A 16,450-nucleotide genomic window follows, 5' to 3' on the forward strand; every position below is an offset into this window, starting at 1 on the left:
GTCACATTCCACATATCATGCAGTGTATGTTACAAGCAGCTGTATGAAAGTTTAGCCATTCAGTGATTTATTATAGAAAAAATTGCAACATGTACAAGTTTATCATGCACATAAGAGATCAGAGAAGTGAGCCCAAAACAGGTAATTTTTGAAACCATTCTTAAAGGTAGAGAGATTCAGAAGTTCTGAGTGAGAGAGGGAAGTGTTTCACCACATTGAGGGACCAGCCAGCAGGCAGAGGTGGAGGAACATACTGTGGCAGTCTGGTTGGGGAGTGGTGAGTCATCAGGCTCCTGACACTTGCTCAATTGCTTGCAAATTACATTCATATTATTGAAAAATTTTTGTAGTAACAAAGTTGCCCCACAGCTGTATTTTGAGTGCATAGGTACATAATTAAAATACATATGTTTAGCCTCAGTGCTAAAATGCTTGATAACTTCATACAGCAATCTATTAATCTATTTGGATATTGGCCTTACCCATTTGAATTTCTGTCCACGGTTGAGGAAGCGTATTAAGAACTTGACATTTCCTTAGTAATTACAAAAATAATGCTGGAACCATTTTTAATAAAACCTGTACAGGCATCCCTTGATATATGAACTCTTTATGCAAAATTGTTATACACAAATCAGCCACAATATTAAAACCACCTGTCTGATATTGTGTAGGTTCCCACAAGACCTCGTGCTGCCAAAAGAGCTAACCTGTAGAGGCATGGAGTCCACAAAACCTCTGAAGGTGTCCTGTGGTATCTGGCACCAAGACATTAACAGCAGATCCTTTAAGTCCTGCAAGTTCCAAGGTGCGGCCTCCGTGGATCAGACCTGTTTTTCCAGCACATTCCACAGATGCGCGATCAGATTGAGATCTGGGGAATTTGGAGGCCAAGTCAACACCTTAAACTCTTTGTCATTTAATTTCTATTTATTCATTTAGCAGTTGCTTTTCTCCCAAGTGACATACATCTCCTAGATGTCTAGATATCTCATATAGACATCTCACAGATGTAATGTCTGCATTATTACATCAGGAGGAAGAGAGACATGGTTGCAGATGCATGATTCTTAAGTGCAGCATGTTTCTTTCCACCATATGAACCAATATTCATCACAGGAATAGGTGCATAAAACTTTCAGAATATCCACAATTCCTGATTATTTTCCTGGTACTTTATTTGGAAATACATATAAACATTTACATTACATTATAGGAGTAGCTGCATAAATGTTTATTCGGGCATGATCTTAAAGTTATCATGTGGGAACATTTACACCTTATTTGAACTTAAGATATCACGGGTGAAGCGAATCTGGAAAAGGTGAGTTTTAAAACCCTTTTAAATGTGGGCAGAGAATCAGCAGTTCTGAGTGAGAGGAGCAGATCTTTCCACCACAACAGAGCCAGAACCAAGAATATCATGGGCTGTCATGTTCCTCAGAACATTCCTAAAGAATTTTAGCAGTGTGGCAGGGCACATCATCCTGCTGAAAGAGGTCACTGCCATCAGGGAATACCGTCACCATGAAGGGGTATACGTGATCTGCAACGATCTTTAGGTAGGTGGTATGTGTCAAAATAACATCCACATAAATACCTGGACCCACGATTTCCTAGCAGAACATTGCACTGCCTCCACCGGCTTACGGTCTTCCGATAGTGCTTCCTGCTACCATCTTACATTACACTTATTCATTTAGCAGATGCTTTTCTCTAAAGTGACATACATCTCAGTGCCTTACATTAGGAAAAAGGGAGACAGTTGCAGACGTGATTCTTAAGTAAACCTAGTTTGTTTCTTTCCATTTTATGCACTGATGTTCGTCGCACAAGTAGGTGCGCAAACCTCAGAACTGACTTTTTTAAAAAAAATATGATAATAATAATAATAATAATAATAATAATAATAATAATAATACACGGTATCTTTTCCCCAGGTAGAGAACAAACACACACCCAGCCCTCCACATGATCTAAAAGAAAACGTGAGTCAATAGACTAGGCCACCTTCTTCCATTGCTCAGTGGTCCAGTTCTGACACTCACGTGCCCATTGTAGCTGCTTTCGGCAGTGGACGGGGTCAGCATGGGCACTCTGACCAGTCTGCAGCTACACAGCAAGTTGCGATGTACTGTGTTCTGACACCTTTTGATCATGGCCAGCATTTTCAGCAATTTGCGCTACAATAGCTGTTCTGGGGGATCGGACCAGACAGGCTAGCCTTCGCTCCCCACGCACATCAATGAGCCTTGGGCGCCCATGACCCTGTTGCCAGTTCACCAGTTGTCCTTCCTTGGACCATGTTTGGTAAGTACTAAACACTGCATACTGGGAACACCCCACAAAAGCTGCCATTTTGGAGATGCTCTGACCTAGTTGTCTAGGTATCTCAATTGGGCCCTTGTCAAAGTTGCTCAGATCCTCACGCTCACCTATTTTTTCTGCTTCTAACATCAAATTCAGGAACTGATTCTTCACTTGCTGCCTAATATATTCTACCCCGTGACAGGTGTCACGGTAATAAGATAATCAATGTTACTCACTTCACCTGTCAGCGCTTTTACTGTTGTGGCTAATCGGTGTAACAGGTCTTGGGCTTTTACACCCAGTTTTCAATGTATGGAGCAAAAAAAAAGATCTGTATTAATTAATCTGTGGCCATGCAGCTGAATACGACTCTAAATTTCACTTGGTGTTTCCCGTTTAAACTGGCAAACCCTGGTTTTACATTTCTAGGTATTTTTGTTACTCTCAGTATTAATACCTTTCTAGATATCAGTTAATTTCCTTTAATTAAGAAGAAAAAAAACAACCTGGCTTTGTGGACCTTTTTATCTATTTCAATATTTGATAGAATTAGTAGGGGATGCGGTGGCACAGTGGGTTGGACCGGGTCCTGCTCTCCAGTGGGTCTAGGGCTCGAGTCCCACTTGGGGTGCCTTGCGACGGACTGGCGTCCTGTCCTGGGTGTGTCCCCTCCCCCTCCAGCCTTATGCCCTGTGTTGCCGGGTAGTCTCTGGTTCCCCGCGACCCCATCTGGGACAAGTGGTTTGGATAATGTGTGTGATAGAATTAATGTTGCCCAGATTGTTTTACCTTGGTTATTGGTTATTCCAAAATCTACTGTTATTTGTCAAAGAAATTTTTTAAAGAAAGACATGATTTAGCTGGAGCAATAAAAGACCCAGGATGAGGTTATCCAATCGTAGTCAACCGAAAGACAAGGGTTGAGCTTCTGTACCAGATATGAAATTTTACTATTGGGCTGCAGAAATTACATAACTGTTTCCAGGCTAGATTGGGAACTCTGTAGGCTGGTATAGTGTCTACATCATATTACTTAAGACTGTTAAGATCTCTGCCTTTCACTCAGAAATTTCATAAAGTCTATCTTTATCCAAAAATGTTTAACTCTTGGCTAAGAGTCTGGGACTGATGACTGACTCAAGTCTATTTTTCTGTCAACACACTGAAGCCACAACCTGGACCTGCAGATACATCCTGCATAACATCTGCAGGATCCATCCTTAGCTCACAACTGACTGTGCCCAACTATTTGTCCAGGCCATGGTAACATACCATCTGGACTACGGAAATTCTCTCCTGTCTGGTGTTCCTGCTACTACCATCAGACCTCTACAGCTGATGCAGAACGGTGCTGGCCAATTTGTGTTGCTACACCCCAACCAGACTGCTTCACTCTTCCACATTTGCCCGCTTGGTGGTCCCACAAACAAAAGGTAAAGCACGGAGGGTCTCAGTTCTGGCTCCGCTGTGGTGGAATGACCTCCCCCTCTCACTTAGAACTGCCGAATCTCTGTCCACATTTAAAAAGGGGCCTGCTCTGTGGTGAGTCTGGGGTTTGAGAGCTGTTTGGTGTGCCTCGTGACGGCCTGGCATCCCGTCCTTGGTGTGTCCCCTCTCCCATTGTCCTTGCACCCTGTGTTGCCAGGTAGGCTCTGGATTGCCCAACCCCGCTCGGGACAAGCGGTTGTTGATGATGGATGGATGGATCATGTGACAATGTGTCCAGTTATAATAAGCAATCAGTAAGCTAGGTCTGTGTACGTAGCACTGACCACACGTAAGCTCATTACACCTCAAAAAGAACAATATAAAAACAGGGGCTCCGACACAACCACTTGCGGAATCTCTTTGAGACCACATGTCCTTCCTTGCAGTTCGCTTGTTGCTCATTGCTTTTTGGATTAAGGCCCTTGCTTTTCCGACCATGACATTCACATCAAGCTTCTTGCTGCTTCAATAAATACCCTTCAGATTTTGAACTTGGTTCCTCGGACCACAACCTTCTGAATCAAGCCCTTCTTGTTTCGGACAAAGACCTTGTGGATCTCGACCCTCACTTCCCGAACCATGAGTATGCCCTTACAGATCATGATTACTGGACTTTGACTGGATCTTCGGAACTGGAGCCTTGCAATTTGGATTACGACCTGGATCACGATTTGAGCCCACACCAGCAACCCCCACCAGGATTGTGTTCTCCTCCGTGGCAGATGCTCTCAATTCCTGCTGTGCCTCTTTACCTATCCACCTTGGCAGGTAGCGCTAATATTAACTCAGCTCTGCGTTTGTGTTGTCAATACTCCAAGTGAAATCATGACGTATAAATTCACACACTCACACACACACACACACACACACACTGACTGAAACTGCTTGTCCCAAGCGGGGTTGCGGTGAGCTGGAGCCCAACCCGGCAGCACAGGGGGCAAGGCTGGAGGGGGAGAGGACACACCCAGGACGGGACGCCAGTCTGTCGCAAGGCACCCCAAGTGGGACTCGAACCTCAGACCCACCAGAAAGAATGACCCAGCCAAACCCGCAGCACCATCGCACCCCTCCCTGATGTATAAATTGAATTGTCCAAATGAGTCTGACATTAAAGAGCAGTCTTGGGCATTTTTACCTACAGTACAGTTAACTAACTTTTTACAATTATGTATTCATCTACTTTTTGTCTTAGAATTTATATGTGAATCTGTCTGCTTTGACAGTTTTTATTCTATTTCTCTTTAATATTTCTAAAATTCACAAGAAACTTTTTAGTGTTATATTTCTTACCTGATGAGTTAACATGGGGGCGTGTGGTGGTGCAGCAGGCTTGGCTAGGTCCTTCTCTCTGGCAGGTCTGGGGTTCAAGTCCCAGTGGGGTGCCTTGCGATGGTGTCCTGTCCTGGGTGTGTCCTCTCCCCCTCCAGCCCTACACCCTGTGTTGCTGGGTTTGGCTCCAGCTTGCTACTACCTCACTTGGGACAAGCAGCTTCAGCAAGTGTGTGAATTAACATGCAGCTGAGGTCACTGGATGAAAAATTTGGGCAAAACTTTCACACATCAATGACCATAACCAATGCATGAAGTACAGAGGATTGTGGGTAATAATTTGCACTGCCATCAATTGTACAAATATGAATATGTATGTGCTGCCACACATTGTTCAGGATGCAGATTAACTTTAAAACAAAACTGTGACTGATATTGCAGATTACAGTCTCTGCCCTGTTGGCACAAATGGTTGAACTTCAGTTTTGTTTGCCATGAATAGGTCAGTCATAACCTCAAAACTAACTTCTTCAATGATGCTTTTATGACCTTTGTGAGCTAGCAGTCATAAACAAGTAAAAATCCACCCATCATCAAGAACTGCTTGTCCTGGGCCCTACCTGGCAACGCAGGGCTGAGGAGACACACCGAGGGCGGGATACCAGTCTGTCACAAGGCAACCCAAGCAGGGCTCAGTCAAACCCTAGACCGGCCACACAGCGAGCACCTGTCATACCTGTCACGCCACCACACGCCCTGCTAAATAAGTAACAGTGCTTTTTGTGTGTTATGTAATAGATTAAATTTGACAGTCCAATTTATAGTTCACATTCCATCAATTCATTTTTTAATGAAAATGTTCCAAATCTTCACAGACTACTACCTACATAACCGATGATAATGTGTAGTACTAGTTTAATTATGCCTGAATTGCACAGGACCTAACAGTATTTTTATAGCTACATTAAATTGGTGAAACTTTGAATACAAAGAAGCAGTCAAAATATATGCTCAAATTCAATAAATATTCTTCTTCTGGATTCTCCTTCGTCAATGTTTTTTTAATACCAGCATGCAGAGTACCTCAACAAATTAGAAGCCTGTCTCTTTAAACACAAGCATCCGCTTCCGTGACTTGTGGCTGCGTCACAGACAACACCCCCAACCGGCCCCCGTGACGTCACTCAGACTGAAGGTCACGCGAGTTCCCGAATAAACCGGCTCTTAAGCGCCAGTCGTCAGGCGGTCAGCTGGTGAGCAGTTTTCCTGCGGTAGTATAGCGAATTGCTGAAGATGACAGAGAGAGATACGCTCTTACACCTCATCGCTGGGGGGTGAGTTTTTCTCTCAAAACGCGTTTGTCTGTGTCTGAGTACGGTTGATGAAATGATGGCTTAATATGAAATTCCAGAGTTTAAAACGTTGGGGTTATTTAAGGATAGACGGGGAGGTTACGAACCGGAGACCGGATCGTTGCGAAGTGAGAAGTGACTTCTTGGGTCCATTGGCTATATAGCTGAGTAAAAGGTGTTTATGAGCAACCTTGCAGGTGGGGAACCTGTTTTTCCTTCATTGGAAATGTTTTTAGTATGCTCCGTTATCGGCCATCTTGTCAGGAAGAAAAAAACGTGAACCGAAAATTAAATTATTAATTTGTGAGAGAAGACACTCTGATGAACTATCGTTACGTAACACATGACACTGACTGACAAGTAGTGGGAGAATATGTCACGGTTACTAATTTAAATGTAACTAAGAGATATTGTCTTAATGCACTTACAGGTCACTCTCTTGAGTTATTAATTATTATATTATAGTTGTGTAATAAAACTTTCAGTTAAAACTGCCGGTTGGAACGTTCATCTGAATTATCATAATTCACATAAATCCTAATTATGTGTTAGTGCTAGCACAATAAAAATTGATACAAAATTATTTTACTTCTACTAGCCTAAACGTTAACCGAACACACATGAAGCCTACTGGCTAATGCTCTATATTGATCTTGGAAAAGTTTCACCTTTTAAGTAAGCCTGTAAGGCTTGCATTTTTCATCAGTTTCATGATATTATCACGTTTTTTTTTTTTAAAAACAATAATATTATTAAATACTAATGTTTTCAAAAATGTAGAATTGCTGGAAGCCAGGGGTAATATGTCAAGTCTCCTTTTTTTTTTTTTTCGTTAATTCATTTATTGCCTTAGTCTGAGTACAGTCTCTGTAGCCTATTGGATGCTAATTGTATACTACACAATACATATGTTCTCTTGCATTGTGTCAAAGTATGTTATGTTAGTGGTCTTGTTTCTTTTTTTTAATGATTAAATTGTAGCAGCCTCTCTGCAGCAGGATATCTTTGGAGTTATGCACTGTTCAAGTCCTTGTTAGGCATGTGTGGATTATGTAACAACACTTCCTGCTGGGGTATTCTGTGGATGTCTGCAGTGGAAAAACACACATGAACACTGTCATGGTAGGGCTAATATGAACTGGGAGGGCCAAAGAGGACTTCTTTTTACATTTTATTCATTTAGCTGATGCCTTTCTCCAAAGCGACTTACAACGTTACTCTACCTATAATTATTTACCCATTTATACAGCTGGGTTTTTAGGCACTGTGCCTTCTGGTAAGGCCTTGTGTTTAGGATTAGAGCATCTGCTTCCTTGTTGCAAGACTGCTGGATGTTCTAAAGCTCAGAACACACTCTGTGCATGCCTGTTTAAATGTCCATCTATCAATAGTTCAAAATGCTAAGACTTTTTTTTTTTTGCGCTACCATCTTAAATTTCAAAATATTTCAAGTTTTTTTTTTTGTTTGTTTTTTTTGATGTATCTTTATACACAAAGTGTAAACTATTTGTTATTCTGGGTGCAGATGTGGAGGTACAGTTGGAGCCATCATAACCTGCCCCTTGGAGGTGCTCAAGACCAGACTGCAGTCATCTGGGCTTACTCTTCGGCCGGTGTTTCAGGTCCATTTGAGCACAACGACTGGTGCTGGAGTCCTTCGACCTGGACAGGTAACACCAGGTCTGCTCCAGGTGTTGCGGTAAGGTCATTCCCATTTTATCTGATGTGAAATAGTTTCTTCTGAAACAGTTGACTTCAGCTACTTAACACAGCCTTCAGGCTTCTGATCTAATCTTATGGCAGTGATGAGCATCATTGAGTTGAATCTGATTCATGTGGTTGCTTTCTTCTGTCCATGTCTTAATTGTGAACATGAAGAGAATATGCAGACTTGGAAGCTGGGTTCAAGCCTAGTCTTAAGTGAGCAGCTCCAGCACTCTGAGGCAGTAGTGATACCTGTTGGGCTACTGGCACTGTCCACCATGCTATGCATAATGTAAATCCAGAGCAAAATGTCTAACATTATTCAAAGTGAGCCCAGTCTAGGTATAGGTGATATGACATTGCTTAAATATATGTTGTCTATAACAACTTTTTTAAAGGAGTATGACAGTTCTATCATTTTGTGAGGGGAGGGGTCGGAGGTGGGTAGAGTAGCCAAACGCAGTACAGGTAATTATAAACTAACGACAGCGTTTCATTCTGATGACCTTGTCACAAGTTAACTTTGTAGGTCTCAAATCCTCTTTTTTTTATATGAACCATATTCAATTCAATATTTTTACAGAGCACTCTTCTCATAGTTACACTGAACAAAGGATTAGGGCATAATACAAATTGTTGGCTATACATTAAATTACTACAATAATTGTGTGACTATTAAAGCTGTAAGAAAGTCTACTGGCCACTTTTTTTTTTTTTCTCTCCCCTCCAACCAATGGGCAAAGGAGAAAAATAAATTTATGGGCTCCAAGTTCTAGTGGTTGCTCACCCTTCCTGGGCATTCTACGTTAAAGAAGACAACTCAGTTTACAGCTACTTATAACATTGTGGCTAAGCGTTAATAATTTGATCCCAAATCATAGACACGTCTCGTCCACTATGGCGTGCAGTAATCAGCTTCCGTCAACATGGAGTGTTGATATCACGATCAGCCTCCTCAGGTCTCCTTTTTGTCCAAGGTAATATACAATTTTAAGTTTGTATACTAAACTACTGATTTACCTATTTATACATAAGGTATTTAATGTAGCAACTCTAGGTAAATGCCTCAATCCAGTGTATTACAACAGGAGCAGGGATTCAAACTCATGTCCTTTGATTGCAAGGTGACAGCTCTACTATACTACTTGCTACCCAAAATGAATTTATATTGCTCATTTTTCATAAAAATGAGGTACTGAAAGAGTGTGAAGTTCATATATACTGACGTTGACATCAGTTGGGTATACAAAAATAACCTCTGATGTGTTGGCAAATGTGTAGTCTATATAATTTTTTGGTGAAATACAGTCCAACTTCACTGCAAAATAAGGAAAGTGTGTTCATGCTATTGAAAACATTAAAAACTACCTTACAATAAATGTTAAATTAGCATTCAAATACTTGTTTTAACATTATCACAACTGAATTATTTCTGGTAACACTATCCTAAATTAAATAAAATTGGCCTGTGAAAAATATTAGTGCATTGCATCTGCTGACCTTCACATTCTGTAGTTTACAAGGCACATGCAATTATCAAATTCACACAGACAGAAACTGCTTGTCCTGAGTGTGGTTGCGGCAAGCCAGAGCCTAACCCAGCAACACAGGGCGCAAGGCTGGCGGGGGAGGGGATACACACAGGATGGGACACCAGTCTGTCGCAAGGCACCCCAAGCTGGACTCGAACCCCAGACCCACCAGAGAGCGGGCACAGGTCAAACCTGCTGTGCCACCATGCCCCCCCATAGTGAGACCTGAGGAGGCTGATTGTAATACCAACACTCCATGCTGACGGAAGTCAATTACTGCACGTCATAGTAGACAAGACGTGCCTATGTGATCCGGGACATCAAATTATTAACACTTAGCTACAATGTTATAAGTAGCTGTAAACTGAGTTGAATGCCCAGGAAGGGTGAACAGCCATGGGGTCTTTACAAGTACTTCTGGGGAAGGTTATGTTAATGACTTACAGATACTTGTACTTGAGTATGCTTTCATCAAAAGTTTGCTTTTCTTAGTAGTATTTCACTTTGATACTTTTTGTGTACGTATGTTCAGGAAATACTTTAATTCCATCCCATCTGTCATCCCCCTTTAATAGTTTTATTTTTTCCACATTTAATATTTAACCTTCTCTCCTTAAAACCAATCGGTCAGTATCATTGCAAATTACAAAGTTCTGCAGATTTTGCTAGCTATTGTCAGATGTCAGTCACAGACACTTGAGATGAAACAATAGGAAAAAGGAAAAGTCTGATACTGTCAGCTGATTTTTCTTGATTTCACCATTCAAGTTTACCAGTGGTTGGAACAATCAGTTTATTGTTGAGCAATTAGACTGGAGTTGAATTTCATCCCACCTCAACTGATAACCTAGTTCATGTATATGGTTGTTTAAATATGCTTGATTAGGATTATGCTTTTTTCTGTATTGTGAGAATTTAATTCATAATTGTTAAATGTGTTTGGTGAATTTCTCATATTTATTACTTTGTGTATGGAATAAATGTATTTGCACTAACACTGCTAACATCAACCCTAAGTGAAATGTTTGAAAAGAAAAAAAGATTTAAAAACTCATCTATTAATTTTACCATTAACAATTAATAGTCTGCATCAGTAATGCCAGTTTCATTTAGTTTGTGTGTGAGTGTGAAGTGAATTTATCCCATGTTTACTTATCCAAGTGAAAATCTAACTAGAACAAAATTCTAGAGAGTTGGCAAATATTTAACTAATTTGATAATTGGATTGTGTTCCACTAATGTGTCACTCATCCATACATTGTAAGTAGTGTATCTAGCAGTGTAAGTCACCTTGGTGAATAAGGTTTGTGGACTGATAACACTACATGGAGTTCACTGGAAGTAGCTTTGGAGAAAAGCATCTGCTAAATAAATGTTAAATGACCACATGACAATATAAATGCCATTGTCGTGAAGTAACATCATAAGAAGCGTTTATCACAAGCTGCTATTGCAACTTTTCATATGCAGGACCCCATTGTGTGAGGGATGGGTGTACATACAATGAGTCCTCTTGCTTTACAGATTATCAGAAGGAATACTGGAAGCTGAATCACCATCTATCTGAAATAGTGTCAAATGAAATGGAATTAATGTTGTGGCATGGAGGAAAGTGACCAGACAGGGAACAAGTGGGTGCATTAATGGGATTTTGTCCTTCCTTCCAATTGGTTCACAACAAATCCAATTTTATAAACCAAATAAAACTAAGAATTCAACAAAGTCTACACTAACTTAGACCATACCAGTCTACGCTAGTACCGTAATCATCAAAACCACTTTGGTCTCAGCAACTGAAGCATCTCATAGTCCTTTATTAGATGACAAGCTGCTTCCAGGTGTAGCTGCCAATGTTGTTGCACAGGTATGGCCAGACTGGAGCCTGTCAAGTATGAATCATTCTGACTGCCTTGTTTCTTTCTCAAAAACATTAGATCAATTCTTGAGAAAGAAGGACCAAGGACACTTTTCCGAGGATTGGGGCCAAACCTGGTTGGTGTAGCGCCGTCAAGGTAACATCTCTATGCATATTTTTTTTATTTTTTTATTTTTTTTTTTGTTTTGCTGAGATGTTTTTTTTTTTTTAAAAAAAAAAAAGGCATACACTGTCTTTCAAAGGTTGTATTTTTCTTTCCATTAAGATGATCATAATGGAATATGGTGTTGATATACATCTTGAATTTTAAAATGTTTGATATGGTTAAAGTGTTGGGTGAATTGTATATTTCATTACTAGCTCAATAATGAAGTGATGGGACATACTGGATTAGCTGACTTGTGTGTTCTTGTGATGAAACCGAAAAGGTATACTGAATGGCTGCAATGCCAGAGGATAGGTTTGGTAATCTCTAGTGAATATGGAGGTTCGAGGCCCTCTTGTCATTTAATTGCTGTTATCATTAAGGTGGATTTGGAGTGTGTTGAGCTGCCAGGGATCTTTTGGTAGGCTCTCTGAGGGATTTTCAGATGGACAAGCAGGCCTGGTGGATATCAAAGTCATATGTACCCAGCATCCAAAAGTGTTGCCTAAAGCATTGATGTTCTGTTTTAAAGTCTTCATTCAGGAAAGCAGTTATCCTAACTCTGCTGCTTATTCAGCACTTTCATTCGGGCCGATACAAGCTATTCCAGACATGTGTCAAAGGAAAGACCCATCTGGAACAAACCAGTCTCAGGGGACCACACTGTGATTAACCTCCAACTATGGGAAAGGATTATAGGTGATATCAAAGTGACAACTGCAGATTATATATAAACTTGTTTTAATGATTTTCTTTTCTTTGTACAGAGCCATATATTTTGCTGCCTACTCTAAGTCCAGGGAGCAGTTTAATAGCATCTTCATGCCCAACAGCTGGATAGTGCACATGTCATCAGCTGGCTTTGCAGGTGAGGTGACTGGGCAGGTAATCAAATGCAGGCTTCTTAAAGACCAGAGCAGCACAGTGGCTATCTGGAAAGCCCTAAATTTTGTCTGTGTAGCCATCTATCAAAAGACAGCTAAACTGGGAAATAGTGCTTGGTTTTGTATCTTGAAATTTTGCAGTTTTGCTCTTGTCATAGCAAGAGTATATCCTTATTGTAAGAACAGCTGCAATGGAAACCTAACGTGCAGCTGTCTGCAGTATTGCAGCAGTCGGTGTCACACTGTATGTAGTGGTGAGAGAACTATAATCATGTCTATATTGGTAGTAGGAAAACCAATGTAATTTGTTCGTAGTTGGTCTTTTATAGTAAGATATTGGCAATATCTGCAATGAACTGGGGTCCCATCCAGGGTATACCCTGAGCCTTGCACCCAATCATTCTGGGATAGGATGTGGACTGCTGGCAACCCTGACCTGGACAAGCAGTTAATGAAAGTATGATTAATGGCATTATCATTATTTAACAAATTTTCTTTGTCTAGCCTTTGTTACTAATTCCCTGATGAACCCCATTTGGATGGTCAAGACCCGGATGCAGCTGGAAAACAAGTACGCTGACTTTTTTTTTTAAATTTAAATATCTGAAGACTTCTACGTACATATAATTATGCAGTTTATTTAGTCAAGTTGTATGTTTCTGTAAATCTCTAAGTTGGTACAGACTAATTTGCTGATAGTTTGAGAATAATACAAATCTGAATGTCTTGTGATTAAGGTTAAAAACCATTCATTCACTGAGTATTTAGACAACTCATAAAGCAGGAGAATGCTAGGAAAAATGTCAGCTCTTCTAGCTTGTAATTTTAATGCTGAAATATTACTAGGAAATGGAAGGAAGAGTGAACTGTTAAGGCAAGGTCTGGAGAACCCAGGAATCTAGGTTTTCTTTTGTTTGTTTAAAACGTGCATAAAATGCTTGAATTAACTTTGTATTGTGCTACGGTTGTCAATTTTTTTATGAGGATGCATTGAAAAAGCAATTTGACTTAGGGTTCTTGAACTTCTGTGCAACTTTATTTTCCTGCTTTTCATTTAAAACAAGTTGAATCAAATTAATTGCATAAGGTAAATGAAGTCTTAAAGAGATTAATGTGTATAATGCAGAACCAGCTGTTGTGAGGGACCAACTATTTCATTAGAAATGAAAGTGATCTGAAGTGAAGTTTGTACACTAGTTAACAGTTTGGCACATACTACTTATGTAATGTTGAGCTCATGAAATGGGACTACGTGCAGTTCTCTTCATATCTGTGTAACTCTACCTGCTGCCAGAAGGTACATCCCAGACAGTGACACCTGTTCTTGTTACACGGCTTGCCTGACCATTAGCGTGTGACCAGAGCTGATTTATAAATATGTCTTGACGTAACTGTGCACATTGGAGGAGAAGGACCTGACTATATTTAGACTTAAGACTACAGGCGATTTGTCCCCATAGGTTACCAGAGAAGTAGGTCAGTAACGATCCTTATGAGTTTCTTCCCTCCTACTAAGTTTGTTCCTCACTGCAGACTTCATTTGTGGCCTGAGGTATGCTTGGCATAGTACGTACAAGAGCTGAAGAAAGCTTTTGGTGGTCACATGGCAATTGACAAAAAATGTAAGGTCTGTCTGCCCCTCACCCCACTCAGAGCACGAGAGGAGAAGATGAATGCACTGCAGTGTACACGGTACGTGTACAGGACAGAGGGCATCCGTGGCTTCTACCGGGGCCTGACAGCATCGTATGCGGGCATCTCTGAGACTATGATCTGCTTCCTCATCTATGAGACATTGAAGAAACACCTGCCAAGCAGTCACTTCACATCTCCCAACAACGGCAGTAACAGGGGTGCTTCTGGCTTCCTAGAACTTATGGCGGCAGCAGCTTTTGCCAAGGGTTGTGCCTCTTGCATAGCCTACCCACACGGTGAGCCACATAAGTTTCTGTCCAGATGCCACTATAACTCACATTAGTGCAGTAAATGATTCCTAAATCTACCTTAAAACTCTGTCCTAATAAAATCCAGCTGTAAAAGGAAAGGCATTCATAAGGTTAGACATTACTGAAAGCATACAGTATGTGCAAACGCAACCTTTCTAATTCAGAAAATACTGAACTTGGACAACTAAACCACCTATTACAAACACAACCCTTCACATAGGTGTTACTGGCAGTGAACACATTCCCAGTAACATATTAATACTTTGTCACATATGTTATGTCCCTGCATTTGTTTTCTGAGACTGATACAGGTAATTTTAGTTTGCCAAAACTCACCCTTACTCATTGGTTCAAGGGACTTGTTAGGAAATGAATGGTTTATTCTTCACTTGCAACATCATATTTCACAAGAAATTAAACGGTGACAGACACACATCCTTAATTAGGCTTAGCTGTTTGTGCACAATTCACTTTTCTATTTAACTTCAGATTATTCACTGTGAATTTATTGAATGGTGGTTTCTCAGTTTACAGTAATATATAAAGTATGATGTATAATGCATCTAAGAACAATAGTCATGCTTCCGTTGCAACAAACTTTGTCAATGTGAGATAAAGCTTTTTCAGTATTTTTATCAACACACTTTGTTTAAACTCAGTTTTAATTACTCCTTGCTGTTGTACCTTACAGGTTTAATGCCTGGAGCACTGTAAGCTCCCTGAGATAAGGAGGAATCTGAAGAGGTGAAAATCTGTTTTGAATGTCATTTAACCCAGTCGTTCTGTCTCTTTTGGCAGAGGTGATCCGAACCAGGCTTCGAGAAGAAGGTAGCAAGTACAAGTATTTCTTCCAAACAGCACGGCTGGTAGCTGTGGAGGAGGGCTACACTGCATTTTACAGAGGACTTGTCCCACAGTTAATCCGGCAGATCCCCAACACAGCCATCGTGCTGTCTACTTATGAGCTCATTGTCTACCTGCTTCGTGATCCCTCCTAGTAAGTGAGGTGCTTGGCCCTGCCTGTTGTTCCCCCTAGAGGGGGGGGGGGGAAAGGGCTCAGATTTTAAATTAATCCAGAGACATGAAGGCTGCAGTTATACCTATCAAAGATAGCGGTTTTTACTGGGTTCAGGGTGGAGACATAGACAAACGTGTAGCATCAAACATGTCTCTAAACATGGTACTTTTTGTAAAGAATTGGGAAAAGGACTGTGCAGTAGAAGTAAACTGCCAAGCAGTAATTTAAGGTTATATAGAATTTATTTCTCCTGAATTGGTTTCATGTCCAAAGATGATTGTATATAGCACTTTGGAGTTCTTAAAAAAAAAAAAAAAAAAAAAAAAGTAGCAAGAACGTGTAACTTGTGAGATGGCTGCTTTAGAACCAGGTAACGTGCACTGGTGTGAATTTCTCTGATAGCCTAGAGTGCTTACAGGTTAATTTCAGTTCATTCACCTCAGGATTTTGGAGGTCTACTGGTATTTGTTTTTGTGCACATCACATTTTTATTGGTAAATGATTTTTGTTGGTGCTTTTCTTGTTAGTGATAGAAATGTGTATTTTACATATACCACATATTTAAGTAATGCAATGCATTAATAAACTTTATTCTTGTGAACTTTCTTGATTTTTATTTTGGCCAAATTAGTTTCTGTACTTGTACATAAGCTGGGGAAACTTTAACAGGAATTTAATGCACATATTAACACACGCAACCCAGCCGTGTATTTGGCAACAGCGACACGATGGTTCCAAGCCTGAATAAATGGGGAGGGGTGAGAAAGCAATGGCAAACTACTCCACTATCTTTGCCGAAATACTTCATGGATCGCAACCAAACGTCGCCAAAGAGCGACCATCAAAGACCAGAAGGGCAAAGTTCTACAAAGTGTTTAATTTGGTTTTCATAGGTGGCAAGAGTACACAGCAGAATTGTATGTGGG

At 40.5% G+C, this 16,450-nt stretch overlaps 1 protein-coding gene across 1 annotated transcript; it reads left to right on the top strand.

Moving 5' to 3' along the window:
• Positions 1-6,272: 6,272 nt before the first annotated feature.
• On the top strand, positions 6,273-16,125 carry LOC108928038 (solute carrier family 25 member 33). Its single transcript, XM_018741790.2, has 7 exons — positions 6,273-6,401; positions 7,945-8,118; positions 11,590-11,667; positions 12,444-12,544; positions 13,065-13,131; positions 14,214-14,491; positions 15,305-16,125. Exons 1-7 carry the CDS (start codon positions 6,361-6,363, stop codon positions 15,502-15,504), a joined length of 939 nt encoding a protein of 312 aa, XP_018597306.1. The 5' UTR covers positions 6,273-6,360; the 3' UTR covers positions 15,505-16,125.
• The last annotated feature ends 325 nt before the right edge of the window (positions 16,126-16,450 follow it).

This window comes from Scleropages formosus, chromosome 25, assembly GCF_900964775.1.
Source record: "Scleropages formosus chromosome 25, fSclFor1.1, whole genome shotgun sequence".
Taxonomy (NCBI): Eukaryota; Metazoa; Chordata; class Actinopteri; order Osteoglossiformes; family Osteoglossidae; genus Scleropages; species Scleropages formosus.